Here is a 26,928-nt window from a genome sequence, read left to right on the forward strand (position 1 = left end):
CTAGAAACACCAGCATTTAGCTGCACCTGCGATAACATCTGCAAAATATGTGTACGCGACTAATAACATTTGATTTGATTTGATGATTTATATGTAGCAATAAGCTTACAATTTCCATATATTTTTTCAAATAAAATAAATAACATAGAGCCTCCCGAGTGGTTCAGTGGTCTAAGGCATTGCAGTGCTAGCTGTGCCATTAGAGATCCTGGTTCGTCTAGGCTCTGTCGCAGCCGGCCGCGACCGGGAGACCCATGGGGCGGCGCACAATTGGCCCATCGTCGCCCGGGTTAGGGGAGGGTTTGGCCGGCAGGGATGTTCTTGTCCCATCGTGCTCTAGCGACTCCTGTGGCGGGCCAGGCGCAATGCACGCTGGCATGGTCGCCAGGTGTACAGTGTTTCCTCCGACACATTGGTGCGGCTGGCTTACGGGTTAAGCGGGCATTGTGTCAAGAAGCAGTGCGGCTTGGCTGGGTTGTGTTTCGGAGGACACACGGCTCTCGACCTTCGCCTCTCCCGAGTCCGTACGGGAGTTGCAGCGATGAGACAAGACTGTAACTACCAATTGGATACCACGAAATTGGGGAGAAAAAGGGTTAAAAGTTTAAAAAATAAATATAAAAATAAATACCATAAATGATATTTATTTAAAATATATAAAAAATGCAATAATTATGTCATAGAATCTAAGCAATATTATAACTGTAGGTAAAATAACAATGTAGATGGCAGTACCACATAGGTATTCACAGACAGACACTGTCGTGGTTCATCAATTCAGTACAGCTGGTTTCCTTGGAGATGGGCTTCTTTAGTACTGGCATTTTCCATTATCTTATTTGCAACAAATGCCTTTGCTTGTAACTGTCAGTCCCTCAAAGACATATGGGCCTCTACATGGATGGAATCACTTTCTACAAGTTTAAGGGGTTGTTGGAATGCTTTTAGAGGTACCTTTGGAAAGAGGGATGTAGTGTTGGCTAAAAGCTATTTTACGAACTGATGTAGGCATGCACATCACACTGTCTCTGTGTGGTGCTCCGAATGTAATGGCATCAAAATAACCAACAAGATACTTCAATTCACCTCTTTAGAGTGGGTATAAAAGTATCCTACACACATATGCACGCACAGAGAGAGAGAGATGGGAAGAGAGAGAGATAGGAGGTGAGAGAGAGAGGCACGAGCTTCATTTTCTCATTAGCTCATTCAGGCGAAATCCCTCGCTGCTCACTGGCCTTTTCACATCCACCTGTCTCCATTGTGAGTCCCAGTGCTCCCCCCTCCTCTTTCCCAGAGCCCCAGACACTCTTGAGGCCACCAGATCCTAAAGTTGTCAGCATTCCGCCACACACAATTAAACCCATTCCTGCTCTCCATACGCCGGCCCTAGTCCCTACACACACACACACACACACACACACACACACACACACACACACACACACACACACACACACACACACACACACACACACACACACACACACACATTCACACACGCACGCTCACAAGGACACGCGCACACAGACACATGCCACACACAGACACACACAGGGCTTAGGCTAGGGGTGAGACATCAGCCCTGCAGGTAGCCACATGAGGGGGTTCAAATACCACTCAACCTCACAGGGGAGCCTGATGACCTTTACCACAATACCGTCACTCCTCCTCTTCCCTCCATCCCTCCCTCCCTCCCTCTCTCCAGGCTGCCCGTCACACAGACACAGGGGCCTTTATCTGCCCATCCGTCTGTGTCTCTCTCTCAGATCAGCAGGAGATTATGGGGCCGTGTCACCAGGCCTGACGGATCCTCTAGCACACAGCAGGGGCCCGTTCTGTCTGTCAGGGGACGCCCAGCGCTCCTCCTCTCGATCTGGGGATGGGAGAGCTTCAAACACAACCATTCCTCATCCAATCCAACGTGTCATTATCTGAGTATTAAGTGCTGCTTTTGTCTCCAACACCATCAGACCAAAGCATCACACCGCAACACTCCGGACACTATATTATATTATAATTTATTCATAAAGATGACACAATGGAATCTGTTTCCCAAAGATCCAGGGAGACCTGAGAAGAGCAGTGAGATAAACCCTGTATGGGTGTTTCTCAGTGTGAGCTCCAGTCAGATAATAACCCCCTGAAGCCTGAAACACACACACACACACACACACACACACACACACACACACACACACACACACACACACACACACACACACACACACACACACACACACACACACTATTCATGAGCTGAAGAGGGGCGAAGCCAGGGGAGGTGAGAGAGGGAGAGTTCCACCTGGTGTACTTTACAACCAAGTAGGGGGAAAAAACGACAAAATAATCATAAAACGTAGTCGCACTGCCTTCTGTTCCTGACAGGAGCTGTGTCTGTGCCCTCCGTGTGCGAGTGTGTGTGATGAATAATGCATGGGTGTTCATTAAGCAGAGTGTGTGTTGTGTGTGTGTGTGTGTGTGTGTGCTCCCTTCCTTGCGCTGTGCCGCACCGCCTGCCTTGTGGCTGCCATCTGGATTCACGCCACCGACTGCCAGCCTTCAGAGCCCCAGCTCCAGCAAACATGGGGGGAGAGGGGGACGGAGAGACAGAGAGACAGAGAGAGAGGAGACGTCAACTTAACCATTTCCAAGTGACGCGGTGTGTAGAGTTAAGAGGTGGAATGAGGAGAATCAAAAGGATGCACTAAACTGGATCGAAAAGTCGTTTATTAAACCACATTCGAAATTTTTCTAATATACTAAATGACTTGCCAGTTATCCCATATGTAAAGCAGTACTTAAGTACCGGTCGTACACACTCCTTTACAAATGAAGGAGCCACGTGACTTGGAACATCTCCTGTGTGTATCCGCAGTATCCACCGATGCAGAGATGTCTACTAGCACAGCATGAACTATCCCACCGCCTGAAGTCTGGGTGGGATACATTCAAATAGAGCACTGTACCGTAACATGTGTAGAGGTTATATGTAGTAGTAACTATATTGCAGGGCAGGGGACTTACTGGATGGGGGGAGAGGATAGGGGAGAGGATAGGGGAGAGGGCCTTAGTTTGATGGCTTCAGCATGAAGACATTTTACAACATGACACAATATGTTATGAATTACAACAATGCTTTAAATAGCGACAAACACCCACTATGCCACACTATAGACTATTATAGCCCATACAGTGCATCCGTTTCAATGGGCTTTGATAAATGTGTGATCTTCAGAGAAACACATTACAGTGTGTTGCTTTCCAACCAGTCCTGTTCCATGATGTCATTTCTCTTTCTCACTTTCCAACCAGTCAGCTTCCCCGGTCATGACGACAGTCTATGGTAGTAGATTACCCGTGGCCTCCAAACCAGAGAACGGCTATAAAACATTAAGGGTGTAGGGTGGGCACACCAATAAATCTCACACATCACACGTCGACTTCATGGTGCTCGCTGTGCCCGCACTGCATGCGCTCACACTGTAAACCGCTCCTCTGAGGTGGTCCATTATAACGTTGGACCACGCAGCTCCGCGGTCGGTCACCATGCAGACGCTCCGTCACCGGTCTCATCTGAGACTATAGTGAGGTGCAGCTAAATATAGAGACTCAACACGGAGACAGAGGAGAAATAGAAAGAGCGGCTGTTATTTCCTGGCTAAAGTCTTCTATTGTGGGACACAATCGGATTATTTTGCTTTTGTCAGCATTTTGTGTTTCACTGAGGATTCGAGGCCTTTGTATATCTGTGTTTCTCTTCATCTGAAGAGTTTTAGCATGTCAAGTTGAACCTCCAGCTCTATCTCTCTGGGACAAAAACACACTTGCTTCATTTTGATTATCGAGCCCTTTGTATGAATCAACTACAGAGGTTGAATTGTGACAGTTCTTTTGCCAGTGGGCACATTCTCCCATTAACCTTTTACTGCAGTGGGCTAAATCAGGGTCACACAGAGTGTTTCTGGGTAGTCTTAAACAAATCACTTTGAAACAAAAGTAAAACACCTCACACACGGGCTTAATAAAGAAGACCCCTGTACCATGTCACATATTGAGTCGAAATGTATTACATTTTGAGTTTGCATCCCAATATTACACTTAATATAAATCACAGATGACTGAAATATAACAAAACCATTTGACATAGAAACACCGGACTCTCGGCATCTTTAAAAAAAGAATGTTTCTTGATTATGAAAAATATGAATAATATTCCACCCATGAGGCCACTAGGTGATTTGACTACAGGAAAGAGGCTACCTATCTGCCTGCGTGTAGCACAGCCAGGTCTGAGACACATAGCAGGGAGTGAGTCAGAGTGACAGAGCCGGTTGGCAGGGTGGTGGCTGGCAGAGACGGTGTGAGGAGTAAATGTGTGGGTGGGTGTCTGTGGGCCGCTTCATTAACACTCCTGCTGTTGAAGGTACAGCTACACACACATTCCTCTGGTGAAATGTTCACCTCCTGCTCTCCCCTCCAGCTGTCTACTGCTGCTGCAGCTCCCCCCCCCGCCTCCTCTGAGATGGCAAGGAGATGGGCACAAAGGAATGTGTGTATGGGTGTGTTTCTACGCAAGTGCTTGTGTACTGTACATCCCTGTGTGTGTGTGTGTGTGTGTGTGTGTGTGTGTGTGTGTGTGTGTGTGTGTGTGTGTGTGTGTGTGTGTGTGTGTGTGACCTAACCAAAGAGCGGCATGGTAATAATGAAGCTCCTTAAAAGGAGTTCGCCAGCTGGGAGAGTGTCCATCTGGAGGGGGCTGCAGGTCACAGTAATCTGGCACCGCCCGTTCTCACCATAACGATCTCAACGCTGAGCAGGTGGGCTGCAGGGAGAAAAGTTTGAATACATTTTCAACTTTCCAGGAGGAGGCTACTGATCCATAGAGTTTTACGAACAGCGTTGGTATGTAGATGGAGAAAGGGATTTATTCTACACATTTATCCAAATCCTTAACACCTGTTTATGGTTAAGTAAATCAACATGGCAGACATTATTTGGCACTAAATGAGTGACTGTAGAACTGTACTCACATCATGTAGACACGTTAGTCACCACTAGTACATCGAGTTTCAGTGTCAACAAGATATCACAGTCTCACGTCTTGACGTCCTTGGACAAACGTCTATTTTTGACTAGTAAACTGACTGCCTCTCCCGACGCCCTGTATTTAGACACACAGCCTCCACATGAGCTCCAGACGATTTAGGCTCACAGAAACAACTCTACGGTGAAGGCATTCACTCTGACTGGGTTAAATTAAGGGTTAAGGTTTGGGATAGGGTTATAACAGAAAGGGTTAAGTTCAGGCATTCATTTCCAATTGGTTATGAGTACAGGCATTAATTGCGATTGGTTAAGTTAAGGAGTAAGGTTTAGGATAGGGTTCGGGCATTCATTCTGATTGGTTAAGTTCTGTATTCTCCCTGGTTCCTGTTTCTACTACAGGGAAGTGGTATCCAGAACTCAATAGCATGGCTTTTATAAGAAATCTAGCTCTTATCATTTCACAGATGGATAATGAACTTGTAGATTGTATGCGTGTATGTGTGTGTGTGTGTGTGTGTGTGTGTGTGTGTGTGTGTGTACACTTGTGTGCGAGTGTTCCTGTTTTAACTCAAGAGGACAGGCTGTGTTTGGCTCCATAGCGACGAAGGATGCTTGGTTATCTCTACCTGGCACCCTTATCATATCAGCACATGTGACACCTTTCAATAAACCCACTCTCCATCTCCCTCCCTCCCCTCTCTTCATCACCAGGGTTCAGACGGTCCGTGTGTGTGTGACAGCAAAGATGAGAAGAGACACAGCAATGGAGAAAAAAGAAGAGAGAAAAAGTAGGGAGAGGCGAGAAAGGGAGACAGGAAAGCTAAAGTGATAGATAGAAATAGAGTGAGAGAAAGAGAGAGAGAGAGAGAGAGAGAGAGGAACAGAAGTGTGAATGGGCATCATGGCTGGCAGGCCTCCTGGCCAGGAGCCACTGGGGGATTGTGGGTGTCCCTCTGCCAGCTGGCAGGTCGTTCCTCCCATCTGTGGAGGTGCGGAGAGTGTGCAGTAATCTCAATAAGAGCGCGGCTCAGCCCAGGACAGATTTAAAGGGATATGGCCAGCTGGCCGGGCAGGTCTGAGCCAGGCAGAGCAGGAAAGGACTGGGCAGAGTGTGGCTAGCCTGCCAGCCTTAGCAGTCCATACCACCACCTCCACCACAGATCCTCTCAGGTACTGCCACAGCTGACTAACTTGCTGCCAGCTACAGCTGTAGGCAGCTAATGCCATGCCAACACTCTTCTGGATCATCATAAAACAAAAGCAGAGCTTGGGAGATTCTTTTGTCAAGGTATGGGGAAAAAGCAGTTTGTACTCAGCTTCTGTTAACCCTATAGACTCATACAGTTTTATAATATGAAAAGAACTGCAACTATCCTGAACCATTTTAGATCCCTCCCTCTCTCTCTCTCTCCCTCCCTCCCTTTCTCTCTCTCTCGCTCTCCCTCCCTCTCTCCCTCCCTCCCTCCCTCTCTCCCTCGCTCTCCCTCCCTCTCTCCCTCGCTCTCCCTCCCTCTCTCTCTCTCTCTCGCTCTCCAAGAGTGAGCCTGGGATTGAGAGAATCAGCACAATGAATAGGTTTAGCTCACCTCAGCCACAGAGATGAGCTGGCCTTTAGGCAGGGGTTAGAGAGCTGTCTGTCCTCAGGGTGGCTCCTGCTGCTGCAGATGGCCAGTAATCACAGGCCAGGCTGGCCCAGGCAGGCCACACACAGCTGGGCAGCAGCAGCAGCATCAGCAGCCAGGAGGCCTGGGGAGCCAGGTGAGAGAGGAGGGGATGTTAGGGAGAGAGAAAGAGAGGGATTCAGGTTAACAGCTGTGGCCTGCCCCTGGCGCGCGCACACACACACACACACACACACACACACACACACACACACACACACACACACACACACACACACACACACACACACACACACACACACACACACACGTATAAAGACATACATAGATTCACACAAGCACCCCTCCACACCCTCAGCAGACTAGAGGAACCAGGAGCGATTTAACTCCCCACATGTGGAGGGAGGGGAGGGAGGGTGTATGAGGCTGGGGGGTGGGAGGGAGAGGAGAGGGGGTATGAAGCTGGGGGGGAGGAGAGTGGGTATGAGGCTGGGGGGGAGACAGGGGAGGAGGAGGAGAAGAAGAGGGGGGTGTTTACCGCTGTTTAAAAGGCAGTGGATGCTGGGAGATTAATAAACAGGAGGTAATAGCAGAAGGATTCTATATTTATTTTTTATCTTAAATGGTGCTTGTTTGTCAGGCTGGATGAATATTGACTGTGAAATTGGGATCAGGGGCAACACATGCCAGTGCTCTGCCTTATCTCTGGGATGCAGGCAGCCAGAGGGGCGTTATCGCGCCGCCACAGGAGCGTGCCAGCACTCCAGCGCTCTCAAAGCCGCCACATTCCCTTTGTATCAGCCTGGAGAAGCCTGTTTACCTTTCAGTGGCTTGATATTCCTATTAGAGCTGCTTCTATTTACTTGTTTCCTCTCTACCATGTGCAGTCTCTCATCTCTCTCTCTGACCTTCTCTCGTACCACAGGGTGGCTTATTTGGCTCTGTCTCTCAGGGGACAAATGTATTCTCTCTCTCTCTGTGTCTCTCTCTCTGTGTCTCTCTCTCTCTGTGTCTCTGTCTCTCTCTCTCTCTTTGTCTCTGTCTCTCTCTCTCTCTGTGTGTCTCTCTCTCTCTGTGTCTCTCTCTCTCTCTGTGTCTCTCTCTCTCTTTGTCTCTGTCTCTCTTTGTCTCTCTCTCTCTTTGTCTCTCTCTCTCTCTCTCTGCATCTCTGTATCTCTCTCTGTGTCTGTCTCTCTCTCTGTGTCTCTGTCTCTCTCTCTGTGCGTTTGTGTGTCTCTCTCTCTGTGCGTTTTGTGTGTCTCTCTCTCTGTGTGTTTGTGTGTCTCTCTCTGTGTGTGTCTCTGTCTCTGTCTCTCTCTCAGCTGACAGATCAAACAGCAATGTGACTTTTAAAACTCATAGTCATCGCCGTCCATCAACCTCCACCTCCTCCCTTTGTCAAAGCCTGTTAGAATCTATTAGAAAACAACACAATTCACAACCAGAGGTGACATTTTAAAGGAAAGCTTCACTTCACAACAGATATGCAGATTTCAACCCTATAAAAGGGATCTTATCTTCACAGAGAGGAGACTCGTGCCCAACACACAACACAGTGAGTGCTCTCTCCCCAGAGAATGGACCAGGCTCTTTCAACACAGTGCCCTCTCCAGAGAATGGACCAGGCTCTTTCAACACAGTGCCCTCTCCAGAGAATGGACCGGGCCCTTTCATGGGCCGACCCCAGGCCCCCAGAGATTGACCACAGAGAACACAGCCCCAGGACAGGCTCACCAGGGGGGCTTTGAGCATCTCTCTGTCTCGCCATAACTACATTCCCCTGCCCTTTGAACCAAAACTGAGAGGGAAGAAGAGAGAGAGGGATACAGAGGCAAAAAAAGCGTGTGTGGAATTAAAATAAAAATGAGAGAGAAACAAGCATTGGGAAAGAGAGAGACAAAGATAAAGAGCATGATAGAAAACAAGTGAAAAGGAGGGAGAAAGAGCGCTCAATAAAATATCTATCAGGGAGAGGATGAAAAAGCAACACTAGTCTTTTCGTTCATTTTTGCCTGTAATTGAATAAGGCGGATGGGACTGGGACTGCCTTTAAATGTGCATCAAAAAAGGGTGTGTGTGTGTGTGTGTTGCACTCTCTTGCTCTCCACAGTTCCCCTTCAAGTCCCCAGAGGGAAGGGCGCTCAGATTCCTTGGGCGACGTTTTCCTCTCCTCTCGCTGCTAACTCTGTAGCTGTTGTTTTTATCAGGCTCCTTCACAGGGCTTGGCTCAGGGCGCAAGGGATAAGGCAAACAAACACATGGGCAGCGCTTAGCAACCCAGATCAGGGTGCCTGTGAGGGGTCTGATAACCAGAAAGGCACAAGTGGGGGCGCCTGCCCGTGCACGGGCTCCGGAGGGGCAAAGCTGCCACTGGACTGCTGCCTGACAGAAGAGGAACTGGGACTGGAGGACAGAGCCATAGAGACCCTGTTGGACTGGACTGACATCCAGGAGATACTTTTGACCCCAAACCCGGACCCATAGGGTCTCACAGCACAACGGTCCAATATCATCACATGCTGCAGTAAGCTACAGGGTTGGAGTCATTTCCATTTCAATTCAGTCAATTCAGGAAGTCAACTGAGTTTAAATGGAAATGACCCCAACACTTGTACAGCAGGTTACATACCACACATCCTCAGTCCAGATGTTTTGCTCTTCACACCCATCCGTCACCTCAGCAGGTGGCACCAGACAGACGGTGTGAGCTTCCTTCAGGACAGGAGACACCATTATCTGCTGAAGTGGCATTGTTGCCATGCAGAGTGTGCTGCACACGTGCAGTATCACCTGCCAAGACACAGCCATCTGATAGGCTTGGCCGGGGAACAGTGCCAGAGTGTTCCCGTGGAGAGGAAAAGAGAAACACATAGGCATATGTGAGATGAACCTCAGGAAGATTTTATAGGTACTGGATATTAACCCTGCTGTTGATCTTCCCCTGTTCCTCAGTATTGTGTATCACACTAAGTATCATGATCTCAAAATGTTTATGAAACCTATGCTCATACTACAGCCAATTAAGGTTTAACCTTTGTCTACAAGAGACAACCTCATCGCTGGGTACATAGTGTGCCTTGATTTGCCTGCCTGCTTGCCTGTCTGTCTGTCTGCCTGTCTGTCTGTCTGTCTGTCTGTCTGTCTGTCTGTCTGTCTGTCTGTCTGTCTGTCTGTCTGTCTGTCTGTCTGTCTGTCTGTCTGTCTGTCTGTCTGTCTCTCTCTCTCTGTCTGTGTCTGTCTATCCGTCCGTCTCTGTCCGTCTGTCCGTCCGTCTCTGTTCGTCTGCCTCTGTCCATCTGTCTCTGTCCGTCTGTCTCTGTCCGTCTGCCAGGCATAGGGGGCATGTGGTCCCAGCTTGTGTCCTCTGCTGGGCAGGTAGAGCGGGGGGGCGTGTCCCTGGCACAGCTGGTCCTGGCCAGGGGGAGAGGGAGAGAGAGGAGAGAGAGAGGAGGGAGAGAGGAGGGAGAGCCCCTTGAACAGGTGGCCATTTCTACGAGGCAGGACCTGGGAGAGGAGAGCAGCCCCAGCTCTACTTCCTGCTTGGCGGCTTGGCTGGCCGTGGGGCTGCAGCAGACGGCCCTGTCTGAGGGCCAGAACCTCCACAGACCTCACTCTCTCGCTCTCTCTCCCTGACAGCACACACATCATGCAGGCACAGAGAAGAGTGGAGGTAAAAACGATAAAGAGAGAGAAAGAGAAAGAGAGGATGGACGTGAAGGGGAAGGCTGAGGGAGGTTATGGTGAGATGCAATCTTCTGTCATAGAGCTACTACTGGGGCAAGGGGAGTCTCTTGACCCCATAGTTCACCATCATACCTCTGTGCAATTACTTTAATAAGAAACAAAGCCATTTACTATAATGAATGTGCTTCATCTCTGTTAAGCCTTTCAACTAAAGCACTTTACCCCTCCTTTATCATACTGTTATTAATGAGATCAAGGTCTCATCTCTCCCTTCCTCATAGTGTTGTTGTTTACAGATAGGATCACCTTCCTTCTAATTGCCCTTGTCGGCTCCACTTCAAGGCTCTCACTGAAGGAGACACAGTTTGCAGTGCACATTATGGACCTCTGGCTCATATATCCTACGCTGCAATATTTAGACCTCCTCTCCAAAAATCAATACAATGAGATGGTCTTTGGCTTCATTTCTTATTTCAGTATTGATTAGTGTTACAGTTATGTGCACAATGTCAGGCCAATTAAGGAGAGTTAATAGATTTTTTTCCCCACACAGGATGGATTGAATTGGATTATGCAAAGCAGATCAAATAAAAGGACTCCCTTGCCTCACCTCTATGTCTAAAATACTGTTTTTAATGAGAAGGAGGGTACTAGCCTCTGTTTTAAATGTAATGCTTATTAATAATATCCACACTGGCTTATTAATAATCTAAAACACTGGCTTTCATGTGTAGTAATAATGTTAAATAGCAAACACATTGTAACATAGCATATTTCAATAGACTAGTAATAGCAGCCTTAAGAAAACTCCTACTGTGGGTTTCAGCTGAGTTCCTAGTGGATAAAAGTCATTTGTAAAATACTTTAATCAAAAGGTAGGGTTGCAAAGCTTCCGTTAAATAACCAAAGTTACCAGAATATTCAGTAATGTTGGTAATTCCATCTATGGCAATCTATCGTAACTTTGGTAATTTATACTTGAATAACTTTCCAAAAATGTATTCATATATAGTATACATGTTTTATGTCTGTGTTCATATTGTCCATGAGTTTCTAATAGATAGACAGTATGGTTCGAGAGAAAATTGCCTAATTAATGAAAAAAGCATCTAAGCATTATTTTCTAACTCTGCAACTCTTCCAACTATCGACTTTTCTTCACAACTACCACCAGTTTGACACCAAAACATTATCAACAAATACAGAGACGTAGTAAAATAAATAAAACTGTGTAAAATAAATATAAAGGATATTATCAAAGACAGAACAGTATGAAGGCTAAAACTGCTTCTCCAATTGATATCCCCGATGTTATAGTGACGTTCGCTAGCTAAGCTCATGCGTAGAATCACGTCATCGGGTCTAACGGTCGTCTCGCGCTTTAGATATAAAGTTGTTTGTTGACACAAATTAAAAGGAGTCAGTTTGTCACTAACGAGGGTGGAGTAATAACATGTTCAACTACTTAAGACATTAGCTCGAATCTAGGTTGTGCCTTAAGATTCTGCAAAAATTAACAATTAAGGAAGAATTGTTCACTTCTCTCAATTACTTCTCAAACCCCAAACCCTGGCTTAGTCTGTTTCGCAAGGTTCCCGGAAGTGTCGCAATGTTGTGCCTCTTCGTTTAGAAACTGTGATATACAGTGCTTTCGGAAAGTATTCAGACACCTTGACTTTCTCCAAATTGTATTACGTTACAGCCTTATTCTAAAATTGATGAAATAGTTTATCTTCCCTAATTAATCTACACAAAATACCCCATAAATACCAATCAAAAACTGTTTTTTACACATTTTTTGAATTATTACATTAACATAAGTATTCAGACCCTTTAATCAGTACTTTGTTGAAGCTCCTTTGGCAGCGATTACAACCTCGAGACTTCTTGGGTATGACGCTGCAAGCTTGGTGTAACAGTGTAGATTCCGTCCCTCTCTTCGCCCCAACCTGGGCTCGAACCAGGGACCCTTGCACACATCAACAACTGTCACCCACGAAGCATCGTTACCCATCGTTCCACATAAGCCGCGGCCCTTGCAACGCAAGGGGAAACACTACTTCAAGTCTCAGAGCGAGTGACGTCACTGATTGAAACGCTATTAGCGCGCACCACCGCTAACTAACTAGCCATTTCACCTGTATTTGGAGAGTTTCTCCCATTCTTCTCTGCAGATCCTCTCACGCTCTGTTAGGTTGGATGGGGAGCGTTGCTGCAAAGCTATTTTCAGGTCTCTCCAGAGATGTTCGATCAGGATCAAGTACAGGCTCTGGCTGGGCCACTCAAGGACATTGAGACTTGACCCGAAGCCACTCCTACGTTGTCTTGGCTGTGTGCTTAGGGTTGTTGCCCTGTTGGAAGGTGAACCTTCGCCCCAGTCTGATGTCCTGAGCGCTCTGGAGCAAGTTTTCATCAAGGATCTCCCTGTACTTTGCTCTGTTGATCTTTCCCTCAATCCTGTCTAGTCTCCCGGTCCCTGCCGCTGAAAAACATCCCCACAGCATGATGCTGCCACCACCATGCTTCACTGTAGGGAGGGTGGCAGGTTTCCTCCAGATGTGACGCTTGGCAATCAGGCCAAAGAGTTCAATTTTGGTTTCATCAGACCAGAGAATGTTGTTTCTCATGGTCTGAGAGTCTTTAGGTTACTTTTTGCAAACTCCAAGCGGGCTGTCATGTGCCTTCTACTGAGGAATGGCTTCCGTCTGGCCACTACCATAAAGGCCTGAATGGTGGAGTGCTGCAGAGCATGGTTGTCCTTCTGAAAGGTTCACTCTGACAGAGAGCTCTGTCAGAATGACCATCGGGCTCTTGGTCACCTCCCTGACCAAGGCCCTTCTCCTGCTCAGTTTGGCCAGATGGCCAGCTCAAGGAAAAGTCTTGGTGGTTCCAAACATCTTCCATTTAAGAATGATGGAAGTCACTGTATTCTTGGGGACCTTTAATGCTGCAGACATTTTTTGGTACCTCAAGGATTGTTTTTTTGCTCTGACATGCAGTCAACTGTGGGACCTTATATAGACAGGTGTGTGCCTTTCCAAATCATGCCCAATCAATTATTTTCACCGCAGGTGGACTCCAATCAAGTTGTAGAAACATCTCAAGAACGATTAATGGAAACAGGATGCCCTTGAGCTCAATTTCGAGTCTCATAGCAAAGGGTCTGAATACTTCTGTAAATAAGATATGTCAGTTTTTTACATTTTAAAACTTATTTTCGCTTTTTCGTTCTGGGGTATTGTGTGTAGATTGCTGGAGGATTTAATGAAAAAAATAATAATTAGAATAAGGCTGTAATGTAAAAAAATTTGGAAAACTTTCCGAAGGCACTGTATGCTGAAACCCTCATATTTAACACCAATGGTATTCACTAAGTTGATGATCTATATTTAGAATAATGTTTAACAGCTTTGTCATTCTATTTTTTATTTTAAAATCATCTTTTTAAATTATTTGATATATTTTACATTTAAAATACCCAAATGTGGGACAAAGGGAAGATTTTGCAGGACAGTGTAGCCTATTGAATAAAAAGTCCCCTCCTGCTGCACCGTACAAGCTAATTGAAGTGTGCCTATAGGCTACTCAATTGCCTTGCCAAAATTTGGTCATGCCGAAAACAGACCTGAAAATGTGGGAATACTTGGCCAATGAAACATTTCTGGTTGGTCTCAGGGAATGTAAAACATTTAAGAAAGGAGACTTTGAAAACTGGATTGAGTGAAGTAGCAACAAATATGTTAAGTGAGAAACTAATGAGCATGGAGAGCCTTACAAGTTTGACAAAAATCACCTTATATCTTTTCAGTTTGATCACCTGAACAAAAATATAAACACAACATGCAACAATTTCAAAGTTTTTACTGAGTTACAGTTCATTTAAGGAAATCAGTCAGTTTAAATAAATTCATTAGGCCCTAATCTATGTGCATATCTGTGACCAACAGATATGCATCTGTTGGTCACAGATACGATAGGGCCGTGGACCAGAAAAACAGTCAGTATCTGGTGTGACCACCATTTTCCTCATGCAGCACAACAACATCTCCTTCGCAATGAGTTGATCAGGTTGTTGATTGTGGCCTGTGGAATGTTGTCCCAGTCCTCCTCAATGGCTGTGTACAGTTGCTGGATATTGGAGTAAACTGGAACACGCTGTAGTACAAGTCAATCCAGAGCATCCCAAACCTGCTCAATAGGTGACATGTCTGGTGAGTATGCAGGCCATAGAAAAACTGAGACATTTTCAGCTTCCAGGAATTGTGTACAGATTCTTGCGACATGGGGTTGTGCATTATCATGCTGAAACATGAGGCAATGACGTCGGATGAATGGCACGATAATGGGCCTCACGATCTCGTCACAGTATCTCTGTGCATTCAAATTGTCATTGATAAAATGCAATTGCGTTTGTTGTCCGTAGCTTATGCCTGCCCATACCATAACCTCACCACCACCATGGGGCACTCTGTTCACAATGTTGACATCAGCAAACTGCTCGCCTACACGATGTCATACATGCTGTCTGCCTTCATCTGTGAAGAACACACTTCTCCAGTGTGCCAGTGGCCATTGAAGGTGAGCATTTGCCCACTGAACTGAAGTCGGTTACGACGCCAAACTGCAGTAACGTCAAGACTCTGGTGAGGATGATGAGCATGCAGATGAGTTTCCCTGAGATGGTTTCTGACAGTTTGTGCAGAATTTCTTTGGTTGTGCAAACCCACATTTTCATCAGCTGTCCGGGTGGCTGGTCTCAGATGATCTCGCAGGTGAAGAAGCCGGATGTGGAGGTCCTGGGCTGGCGTGGTTACACATGGTCTGCAGTTGTGAGGCCGGTTGGACGTACTGCCAAATTCTCTAAAATTACATTGGAGGCGGATTATGGTAGAGAAATGAACATTACATGATCTGGCAACAGCTCTGGTGGACATTCCTGCAGTCAGCCAGCCAATTACACGCTCCCTCAAAACTTGCAAAATCTGTGGCATTGTGTTGTGTGACAAAACGGCACATTTTAGAGTGGCCTTTTATTGCCCCCAAGGTGCACCTGTGTAATGATCATGCTGTTTAATCAATCATCTTCTTGGTATGCAACACCTGTCAGGTGGATGGATTATCTTGGCAAAGGAGAAATGCTCACTAACAGGGATGCAAACAAATTTGTGCACAAAATTTGAAAAAATAAATATTTTTTGTGCGTATGGAACATTTTGTGGATCTTTTATTTCAGCTCATTAAACTTGGGACCAACACTTTACATTGTTGCGATTATATTTTTGTTCAGTATACTTACTTTTGTAGTTCTTGTTCAGAAACATTTAGTAAATGACTGTTAGAATATATTTTAGAAAATGAGGGAAATGATTGTTTGGTTGGGCCAGAATGCGGGACTGTCCCACACAATCGGGGACATGTGGTCACCCTAGTGATAAGGCCACACATTGGGCCAGAGATAATTACAAACACCTGTAATAATCTGAAGTACCAGAAAGGGCCACCATCTAGACGTGGGTCTATGTCTTGTGATAGATTACATAAAATCCTTGAAACATACCAAAATTCTGCTAGTTTACTTATAAACTTAGAACGTTTCCAGTAATATACTCTCCCTTTGCAGCCCTAATTAATAGGCTGTATCAGACGTTGGGGGAAGACTTTCATACCAGTAACCTGAATGTGAAAGTGTTAATACCTGGGCAATGAGAAAGAGGGAGAGGTGATAATTCATTCAGCCCCGTCTTTAAAATAAAAACAGGTGTCTCTCTGTTTGGAAATTCTACAATGACCTTTATGGAGAGTCTCCTCTGATGAAATATTCATGGGGCCGGTACACAATATGTCAGAGGCTAGCGGCCTAATTGGCTGCAGTTACATTCTGACGGGGGTGTCTCTTTTCTCTCGGTCTCATTGTCTGCCGTCTGCTCCGAGCTGGGTCCTGCTCTCCTGTCTAAGTGGTCTGGTCTCTGCGAAAATCACATCTGAGGACTAACGTGGGTCTATATCCTGCAGACAGACAGATTCTCTTGTTTAATGACTGCCACATAAGACAAAATGATAAAAAAGTAAGTCTTTCAAGTGTCAGGTCATGTCATGACAACCAAGCCCTGATACCAAACAAGTCTCCAAATAAATGAATTTGACAATGGGTGTGTAAATATATGTATCCATGTTTCATTTTCATGTTTCATTTACACAAAGTGTTTAATTTGTTTCACAGGTAGGGTGCTATACATTGTGGTGGGTGCCGTGGCAAAATGTTCTCTTGCCCGACCCAAGCCTCTGTATCCTGTAGGGTGTCGTTAGGGGATCAAACAGGTCACACTGAAATGCTTACTTACAAGCCCTTAAGAAACAATGCAGTTTTAAAGAAAAATAAGTGTTAAGAAAGTATTTACTAAAATAAACTGAAGTAAAAAAGAAAGAAAAAGAAAGAAATAAAAAATAAAATATAAAAATAACAAATAATTAAAGAGCAACAATAAAATAGCAGTAGCGACGCTATATACAGGGGGTACCGGTACAGAGTCAATGTACGGGGGCATAGGTTAGTCGAGGTAATTGAGGTAATATGTACATGTACGTAGAGGTATAGTGACTATGCATAGATAATAAACAGAGAGTAGCAGCAGCGTAAAAATGGGGGTGGGGGGGATCAATGCAAATAGTCCAGGTAACCATTTGATTAGCTGTTCAGGAGTCTTATGGCTTGGGGGTAGAGGTGTTAAGAAGCCTTTTGGACCTAGACTTGGTGCTCCGGTACCACTTGCCATGCGGTAGCAGAGAGAACAGTCTATGACTAGGATGGCTGGAATCTTTGGCAATTTTTCGGGCCTTCCTCTGACACCGCCTGGAATGGAGGTCCTGGATGGCAGGAAGCTTGGCCACAGTGATGTACTGGGCCGTACGCACTACCCTCTGTAGTGCCTTGCGGTCGGAGGCTGGACAGTTGCCATACCAGGCGGTGATGCAACCAGTCAGGATGCTCTCGATGGTGTAGATGAGGGACCCCCCGTGTTGAGGATCAGCGTGGCAGATGTATTGTTACCTACCCTTACCACCTGGGGGCGGCCCGTCAGGAAGTCCAGGATCCAGTTGCAAAGGTAGGTGTTTAGACCCAGGTTCCTTAGCTTAGTGATGAGCTTTGAGGGCACTATGGTGTTGAACGCTGAGCTGTAGTCAAAGAACAGCATTCTCATGTAGGTGTTCCTTTTGTCCAGGTGGGAAAGGGCAGTGTGGAGTGCAATAGAGATTGCGTCATCTGTGGATCTGTTGGGGCGGTATGCAAATTGGAGTGGGTCTAGGGTTTCTGGGATAATGGTGTTGATGTGAGCCATGACCAGCCTTTCAAAGCACTTCATGGCTACAGACTTGTGTGCTACGGGTCGGTAGTCATTTAGGCAGGTTACCTTGGTGTTCTTGGGCACAGGGACTATGGTGGTCTGCTTACAGACTGGGTCAGGGAGAGGTTGAAAATGTCAGTGAAGACACTTGCCAATTGGTCAGCGTATGCTTGGAGTACACGTCCTGGTAATCCGTCTGTGAATGTTGACCTGTTTAAAGGTGTTACTCATATCGGCTACCTTTAAACAGGTCAACATTCACAAGGGGTTAACCTACCTCCTCCTCCCTCCCTCCCTCCCTGCCAGTCGGTCCTGGCATTGTGAGTGAGCGTGATGGCACTCAGAACGTGTGTCTCCGTGTGTCTCTGTGCCCCTTGGTGGGCTGTCATCACTCCCTGGCATTGGGAACACAGCACAGCTGCAGGGGAACCGCTCAGTGGGGAACCTTCGTTTCCATCTGTCTCCTATTCAGGGTGGCACCTATTTAGAGCAGCTCAGCGGCTGTGCATGCCATGAGCCATGAGAGGGAGGGAGGGAGGGAGGGAGGGAGGGAGGGAGGGGGAGAGAGTGCAGGAGAGAGATGGAGAGAGAGACAGGGAGAGAAAGGAGGAGAAAAGAGGGGGGAGTTGGGAGAACTATAGAAAACTCCACCTGTGGTAGTTGTGGTTTTACTCCCACTGCTTGTTAGATGTCAGGTTGTCTATAAAAGCAACACTATGAAGTTGTTTGCCAACTGGGGCACTTGGTTTATGGTAAACAGACCTAATGAGCTAAATAAAAACAGTGAACATTTAAATAGAAATGTTTCTTCTGCAGATTCTGGTCCCATCTAGAACCTTAAAGGGTTCTTCGGCTGTCCCCATAGGAGAAGCCTTTGAAGAACCCTCGTTGGTTCCATGTAGAACTTTTTTTGCTTCCATGTAGAACCCTTTCCACAGAGAGTTCTATAAGTAACCCAAAATGGTTCTCCCTGGAACCTAAAAGGGTTCTCCTATGGGAACAGCAGAAGAACCCCTTTGGAACCCTTTTTTTCTAAGAGTGTAGGCTAGAACAAGTAAATGCCAATATCACAGTCTAATTGCTATTTGTCTTGAAGTGCTGCTTTTTTATGAAAATTGTCACTCAGAAAACAGTATATGGGATAAACATCTGTTATCTATAACATTTACGGTATGTTTGCATATAATAACATTGTCACTATAACATTCTCTGCAAATATACATCAGTGGCTGCATGTGCTTGTGTGGTGAGAGGGTATGTGTGTATGAGAACGCACTTAATTTAGCAGGTGCTCTTTGACAGTTCTTGAATGTACGCCAAGTCTGCTGTAAAAAAAAAAACTCAGCATGCATCTGTGTGGGGCTGCGCTGTGACAGATGGGGACGGTTTAACTTATAGAGTTCGGTTAAGATCCGGAGGTTTCTGGGGCTGTCTGTGCCAAGCAGGTGCACATAAACACCCCAAAGAGAGGATAGAGGAGCCTCAGCTGCCATATTTCGGGGGGCTATTTAGATGTCCATAGACTACTGAATATACACTGCCAAGGCTATAAGCTCAGGGAAATCCTCTTCTATAGCTCTCTGTGTCCTCAACAAACACTATCCTCCCATACTGTACAAGACAGAAAGATAGGCCATCATAGTGGAATCATACCTCCAAGCTGACAATTAACTGACAACTACTAACATCTGTCAAACCTACATAGAATGTAAAGTAGAGAAAAAAACGGTGTTTTGCTGTATGTTTACATTGTACGGACCTGGAAGAAAGCTGGGGAATCCCTAAACTTTCACCAACAGTGTCACAGATAAGAACACCTAAAAACAAACAACGTGACGAAGGACAGAAACAGAGTTTGTGTTCCCAGAGTCACCAGCCAGCCACTGAGTTCCATACAGTGTGTACCTGTGGCAGGGAAAACCCAAGTAAGGACTTGGTAAAAGTGAGCGGTTCATCCATTCTGAAGTGGCCAGGTGTCTGGCAGGAGGACTTTCCACCATACGGCTTCTCTCTCTCTCTCTCTCTCTCTCTCTCTCTCTCTCTCTCTCTGCAGTCATGAGGCTTGTTAGACTTTCTCTCGGTGCAAAAGGTGAAAAGTTCCTCTCGTCTCCTCTCTGCCTGTTTTGAAAAAATATATTTTTTACTTTTACTCCTTTTTCTCCCCAACTGGTAGTTACAGTCTTGTCCCATCACTGCAACTCCCGTACGGACTCTGGAGAGGCGAATGTCGAGAGCCATGCGTCCTCTGAAACACGACCCTGCCAAGCTGCACTGCTTCTTGACACACTGCCTGCTTAACCCGGAAGCCATCTGCGGAGGAAACACCGTTCAGCTGGCGACCGAAGTCAGCGTGCATGCGCCCGGCCCGCCACAAGGAGTCGCTAGAGCGCGATGGGACAAGGACATCCAGCCAAACCCTCCCCTAACCCAATTTTGCACCGCCTCATGGGTCTCCCGGTCATGTCCGGCTGCGATAAAGCCTCGGAAAGACCCCGGGTCTGTAGTGACGCCTCAAGCACTGCGATGCAGTGCCTTAGACCTCTGCGCCGCTCGGGAGGCCCCCTCTCTGCCTGTTTTTAAAGCGACAGGACACATTTTTGAGGATGAGCATGCATTACCAGAGAAGAGACCACAACTCCAGTTTCAGAAAATCAGAAGGGAAATGTAAACAAAAATAGAAAGAGAGAATCTTTCATCTGAAATAAGGCAGGTATATTTGCTGACTTTCCACCTGATTTTTCATCAAAAGTCCTACTTTTCCCTTCTGATGATTCATGGGTAAAGTGATAATTAGGGCATTGTCCGTCCTCCTGCTGTGTTTTAATTTGGGGAGAGAGGCCTGCATGTCGCTGATAGAAGGATCTATCTGACACGGCTAGTCTAGCCTGCTACATCTGTGAGCTGCGAGCAACAGCCGCTGGGGAAGATAAGGCCAGACTAGCCGCTTGCCCAACGCTCCACGCAGCGCTCCACCCTCTCCTCGCTCCGGTCCCCTCCCCAGTCCCATGACCTTATCTGTGGAGAGAAAGCACCGTTCGGTCACGATAGCACCTGCCAGGGCCAGAGCTGGGATAAAGTGATTATGTGGGAATCATTATCTCACCCCCCCCTCCACAAAGAAAAATATAATTTTATACCTGCCAACATCTAAGAGTAGGGGAGGCAGGCAGGGGCCTCAGCCTGACACACAGGAGCATGCACATACACACTAATCCAATGGGGCAATCTTCTCCTTCTCAGCAGGCAATCCCAGGGTTTGATTTGAGAACATGCTATTACTTGATCATCACATGTTAACTCACGGCGCTTACATGTAGCCATGGAGAGGGTCAGCATGGTGAGAGGTTTAGGAGGGAGAAATGCTGGACACACATACATACATTACATATAAACATGAAAATTCCAACTTCGGTACATGTATTCATTCCACTGAATATTACATGGGAGCAGATTCCATCAGATTGGATGATGTCATTGGGAGAAGATTGAATATACTAACAAATGATTTTTGATGCTGTATTTTTACACCAAATAATCTTCAATCTTAGTGCACAGTTGAGGCAGGGAAGGCTCTCTAACATAGAAAGCACCTAGAAAACAAAAAGGAAATGAAACCAACTGACTGTCAATCTATAATTTCATAGTTTCCAAAGTCCCAAATGTGTCAGATGAGTGAACACCGCCCTCCACCTCACACACCCGTTACTCTCACATCCACTCTGCTGTCCACCATCTGTGTGCTGGTTTCACTCTGACAGACAGATGGACGGCACATCTGTGTGCTCACATCCCCTCTCACTTCTGTCCCAGCTACACCACACCGCGTGCTCTGCGGGTCAGAGGGGTCCCAGCTGTACCCTCTCTGTCGTTTCACAGAGGAACCCCTGTTACTGATTTTACCCCCCTGCTGGAGCGCGCGCGCGCACACACACACACACACACACACACACACACACACACACACACACACACACACACACACACACACACGCCACTGGGACAACAGAGCAGAGAGGCCAGGGCAGAGAGACACTTGGCATCTGGACTGACTGAACCACAGTGAGTGAAGACAGGACCCTCAGCATCTAACCAGGGGGTGAACAAACCCCCCTAAGGCCAGTGTCGGGGGGGGGGGGCAGAGCTATCCATTGGGTGCAGAGTTGGGGGAAGGAGAGGTGGAGTGAAGGGTCTAGGGAGGAAGTGTTAGGAACAGGAGGAGCCCTGTCTGTGTCCGGAGGGAACGGGAAAACAGTGCTGCCCGGCCTGGCCCGGCCCGGCTACAGACACAGCTGGTTCCTGCCAGAGGAAACCCCAACGGAGACCGAGGCCTGGTGTCTACCGCTATCACAACCCAGCAGCACTGTTTACCTTCCCCTGGGGAACCACCCCTTTCACATGGCGGGGACAGGACTCACACACAGACATATACACACACAGTGTTACAGTTGCACACAGTCGCGGCTCACACGGGCGCCACTGCTCTGCTTTCCCTGTGTGGACTAGAGGAGGGTTCAGGCCAGTGCACTGCCCCACAGCCAGAACAACGAGGAAACGAGGAGCCACGAGGCTAGCTGACCTCCCCCTGCCACTCACACACACACACTGTTACCTCACACACTCCTGTTGAGTGAGTCGGAGAAAGAGAAGGAGAGAGAGAGACTACTGGGTGGAGAGAAAGAGCATCGGACACAGATAATTACACAAGTCTGGTAGCGCCGCGATCCATCTGAAGTGACGTGTCGTGGACGGGACAAAAGTACGAGGTAAAGGAAGAGTCATTTGAAGACTGTGTTAGCTGCATAAAGTTAAAAGGAAGTCCAGTTTTTTTTCTCTCTCTGTCTGGCAGCCATGTGATCTGGCTGTGCTGGGCTCATGTTCTAATCATGAGAGCCAGAGGACTCACTCTGTGATCTCCCCAGGCCTGGATAAGTCAGTCAGTCAGTCAGTGGGTCAGTCAGTCAGTCGGTCAGCACCCTGAGCCCACAGGAGAAAGAAAGACAGTCCGATCAACTTGTGTGGTTTAGTGTGTCCCCTGACCAGTGGAGAGTTCTAAAAACACACAGAGGACAGGACAACGTTGTGGATTACTGCTGTGGGGGAGGGGGGCTTCGGGTGCAGATCATGGCTGCCGAGGTCCACCTGGAACGGCAGAGGAGGTCTGACCTACGGAGAGACTCAACCTCAGCCTCCACCTCGGCCAATCTGAACGCTCCTCCCAGGGTTCCCACGGTGATGCTGACCAGTCGCAGGGGGACGCTGTGCAGGCGGAACCCTCACAGGCTGGAATCTGGCAACCCCAACCTGGCAACCAGGAGCCACCGCACAGCCAACCAAGGTAGGTGGCGATCCTTTTCTGTGTTATGAGAGGTACTACAGGCTGTGCCTCTGTTGGCAGCGCGCTACAGTGACGAGTGATTGTGGAGAAACTCCTGCTGTCATTTCTCCTCATTAAGTTGGAGTGATTGACGTGTAATCAGATTGTGTTGAGTTAGCACCACATGCTCCAGACAAGACATGGAAATTAGCTTCCTACTGTAGCTCCTGTAACTATGGTGAAACGCTTTACCAACTGTCACTTGATTTTCAAGGTCAAAACAGACCCCAACTTGTTTTCATTACTGAAAGCATAGTTTGCTGTCAAAGCCCTACACTGTAAAGACATTAGAAGTCAGTGGCACATGTGTCCAAGTGGGCTGGGAGGGAAAGGGGTTCAGGCTGGTGAGGACCCGAGGATGGGGACTTCCCTCTGGGCTTCCCCTGGCAGCTGGAGGGGCACACTTCCCTTTATTGTGTTTCTGAGGGGCTCGGGGGAGAGTGGAAGGTGGAGGGTCGGAGATGTTGAGTGAGGCTCATTCATTGTCAAGCCCAGGTCAGGACCCCGAGAGATATTACTGACCCCATCAGGGCTGTTAGTTAGGTTAGCGGGGCCCCCTCCCCTCACCTCCCCATCCCTCTCCTGTCTGCTAGCTTCTAGCCGTCTGACCAGCACACTCAACAGCATCACTGGCTAAGGGAGAAATACGGTGGAACACTAAGGAAATGTCCTTGTAATCTTAATCTCATACTTTCTTCCTTTCTCAAATCCACTCTATCAACAGCGAGAGGACTGTTTTCAAGCACCCGCTGTCAACAATGTAAATGAAAATCTGGTAATTGATTAAAGTAGTGTAAAAACTGGAGTAGTGCCTTTAGGTAAAAACTTCACAAATCAGTGAGGCCAGTAACACAGAAATACATTAAAAGCATCAGACATTAAAGCTGTACTTTATAGACTCTAAATATTTAAAAGGGGTGCCGTCTTAGAGGAGGACTAATACCCAACATAGTGAATTACCTGCGGCAGCTCCCATTTCTTGGCAGTAATGAGCTTTGTGAACATTTCAGTGATAAGCACTCTATAATTAGGCTTAGTCATAAGCATCCCCTGTAATTCTCTGATAAAAAGCCAGCAGAACTGAGGTAAACGCTGGTCCCATCCGTCAGGCTTTCCTCATGTTCCAGGGAGGAACCCATGTCCCTATAAACAACACTCTTTGTCTGATCAGGTAGTTTACCTGTTTGGGGGGGGGGGGGGGGGGGGGTGTACCGTTCAGGCATCATAATGGTAATGGTCTTGTGATATTTTCTATGTGTGTGTATTTCTGTGTGTGTGTGTGTGTGTGTGTGTATGTCTGTGTGTGTGTGTGTGTGTGAGGCGTTATGAGATGCGGCGCAGGCTTCCTGTGAGGGAGCAGATGTCGCAGGGCTCAGGCACAGCTGCGGCGGATGATAACCGCAGTGGCAGGGATATGTCGGCACGCTGGCTCCTCTCCCTGTGTCTTATCACCGCGCACACAGCACACAGCACACCACAATGAGGAACTGCCACCCGCCAACACCAGCGCACCCTCACAGCCGGCCCTGAGAGAGGGGAGGGCAGGGAAAGAGAGGGGGGAGGGAGAGAGGGAGGACGGAGGGGTAGACTCAATCTAGACAGAGACTTTGAGGGAAAAGGTGGAATGAAATCACAACGAAGCTTTGGATTATTCCTATCATAGGTTTCATGAACGCTCAGCTCTTCCTGATCCTCCGTGGCTAGAGAAAGGCATATGCTTTATGTGCATGAGAGACATTTGTGTATTTACAGTGCACACGCTCCAATGGCTACTCGTGTGTTGAGGACATCTGGCTCAAAGGTTGACGTATATTCTGCTCTACCTCTCTGTCTCCATCAACAAGCTTATCATCGTCCATTACACAACTGGGTTGTATTACATATAGGTTCTCTTAATCTCTTCACAGAGATGGGTGTAAAACAGGGATGATGGGGGATGGGTCTGTGACGAATATCGTTGTGAAAAGAGAGAAATAGAGGGAACGAGAGAATGTGTGTGAGAGAGAGAGAGAGAGAGAGAGAGAGAGAGAGGGGGAGAGAAGGGGGGGTAGAGAGAGCAGTTATCCTCTCTATTTCCTCTGCACCAGCTTTGCGGTTTCTGTGAGGAACAGATGTTCACTTGATACAGTGCACCATGCCTCTCTCCTTGCTATCTTCAGTCCCAGCACTACCAACTGTCTGCACACACACATTCTCCCTCTCTCTCTCTCTCTCTTGCATGCCAATGTGGACACAATTGCTTGCCTGAATACATGCGGATGTATTCAGGTGCAAACAGAAAACACGGTCAATTGAGAACTTTCCACTGCTGCCCACTTAATTTTCTCTCCTGTTCCTGCATCCTGCTCTTTAGTAAACACTTCACTTTAACGAGGCGCTATTTCCTGGTCCTTTAGCAGGGCTGGTCACCAGCCACCACTGACCTCAGGGTCTCCTCTTTCACACACACTGAGATAAGCATAGTACAGTGTGTGTGTGTGGGTGTGCCCTCTGGCCCTGCTATGAATTGAACATCATATAGGAGAATTACTGTTTAAAAAGAAGAGAGCGTCATTTTGAGTTCAAATTCCCATCATGCTTCGAAGGATTGAACGGCCACTTTACTGCACGATTGCAAATAGAATGTCAGAGGGTCTATGGATGCAATTTGTAAAACCAGCATCAAACGTGTGCTTGACTAGACGGAGCAATGATCCGTTGCACCATGCTACATTACGGCAGAGGAGCTCTCTCATCCTGTGTTTTCTATTCTCAGGCATCATCTGATGACTTTTAAGACGACTTTAAGACTTTCACGACGCTGATATAAAAGCTGTCGGATAACACACAGCTTCCACGGTCATATCACCTCCAAATATCAAACTTCAACGTGAGTGTCAAAAACAACAATGGGAATGTTTCTATTGCGAAAAGCTTTCGCTACACCTGCAATCACATCGGCTAAATATGTGCACGTGACCAATCAAATTGAATTTGATTTGATTTCACATTCCCCTTGTCACACCAGTGCAATGGGTTGCATCAGAAAGTGTACTGACAAACGCACAGTATAATCCTGAGCGTGTTACCTTTTTCATTTAGAGGGAAAGAGACTATTTTGTTTTAACCGCTTCTCCCCCAAATAATTTACTTTTACATTGCTGCCTTTAATGGCAACTCAATAACAGCGTCCACTGAATGTGGATCCAAGCAGCAGAGCACAATGGAGCTGCGTTCCTTTCAGAGGAGAGGCACAGCGGCCTTATCTCTTTTCAACACGCCAGCCAGGCTGTGACTGGAGCTATAGGAAAGGATTTACAATGTGTGAGTGGAGGAAATGCTCCAGTCCAGACCTCTGTGAATTCTCTCCCTGTAGAGCCTCCGCTGCCCCGTGTCCCCAGTCTGTCACAGAGACCTTCATTACCATACCTACACAATGATCAGCCCCTCAATCTACCCGGCGCATCTCAGACCAGTCCTCCACCACCATCAGATACAGGCAACGCAACGAGATGGAGAGAACAAAAGAAAGACAGGGAGAAAGAAAGAGAGAAAGAGAGAGGAGACAAAGCCGGGTCATTTGTGTTCATTAATGCCATCAAAGGGAAGTCAGGGTCTGAAGACGAGTGTCAGGAAACGAGGGAGTTCAGTTCATTGAGAGAGATAAATATAGTTCCCACCTTGTGTTTCTGTTGTGGGGATGAGTTATCAGACGCGCCACATGGAGGGTCATCCCATCCAACACATCACCCAACAAAAGAGAAAATTAAGAAAAGAATGAGGGGCTGTCATTTGGGGAGCTGACAAGCCGTCTGCCCGTATTCCCAGAGGAGAATAGCACGCCGTCAATCATAATGCTATCATGGTGACAGGAATC

General features: G+C 47.0%; 1 protein-coding gene across 8 annotated transcripts in view; it reads left to right on the plus strand.

Moving 5' to 3' along the window:
- Positions 1 to 21,935: 21,935 nt before the first annotated feature.
- Positions 21,936 to 26,928, plus strand: part of LOC115167378 (protein CBFA2T3-like) — a 73,681-nt gene continuing 68,688 nt past the window's right edge. For 2 of the 8 annotated variants that reach the window (XM_029721764.1, XM_029721761.1), the window contains exon 1: positions 21,936 to 23,033. In XM_029721764.1, coding sequence (XP_029577624.1) covers positions 22,820 to 23,033 — 214 coding nt within the window. In that variant the 5' untranslated portion in view covers positions 21,936 to 22,819. Of the gene's footprint in view, positions 23,034 to 25,827; positions 25,942 to 26,928 lie in introns of all 8 variants that reach the window. The other 6 variants (XM_029721759.1, XM_029721763.1, XM_029721762.1 and 3 more) reach the window with 4 other exon arrangements.

The sequence above is a fragment of the Salmo trutta genome, chromosome 29 (genome assembly GCF_901001165.1).
Source record: "Salmo trutta chromosome 29, fSalTru1.1, whole genome shotgun sequence".
In the NCBI taxonomy this organism is placed as follows: domain Eukaryota; kingdom Metazoa; phylum Chordata; class Actinopteri; order Salmoniformes; family Salmonidae; genus Salmo; species Salmo trutta.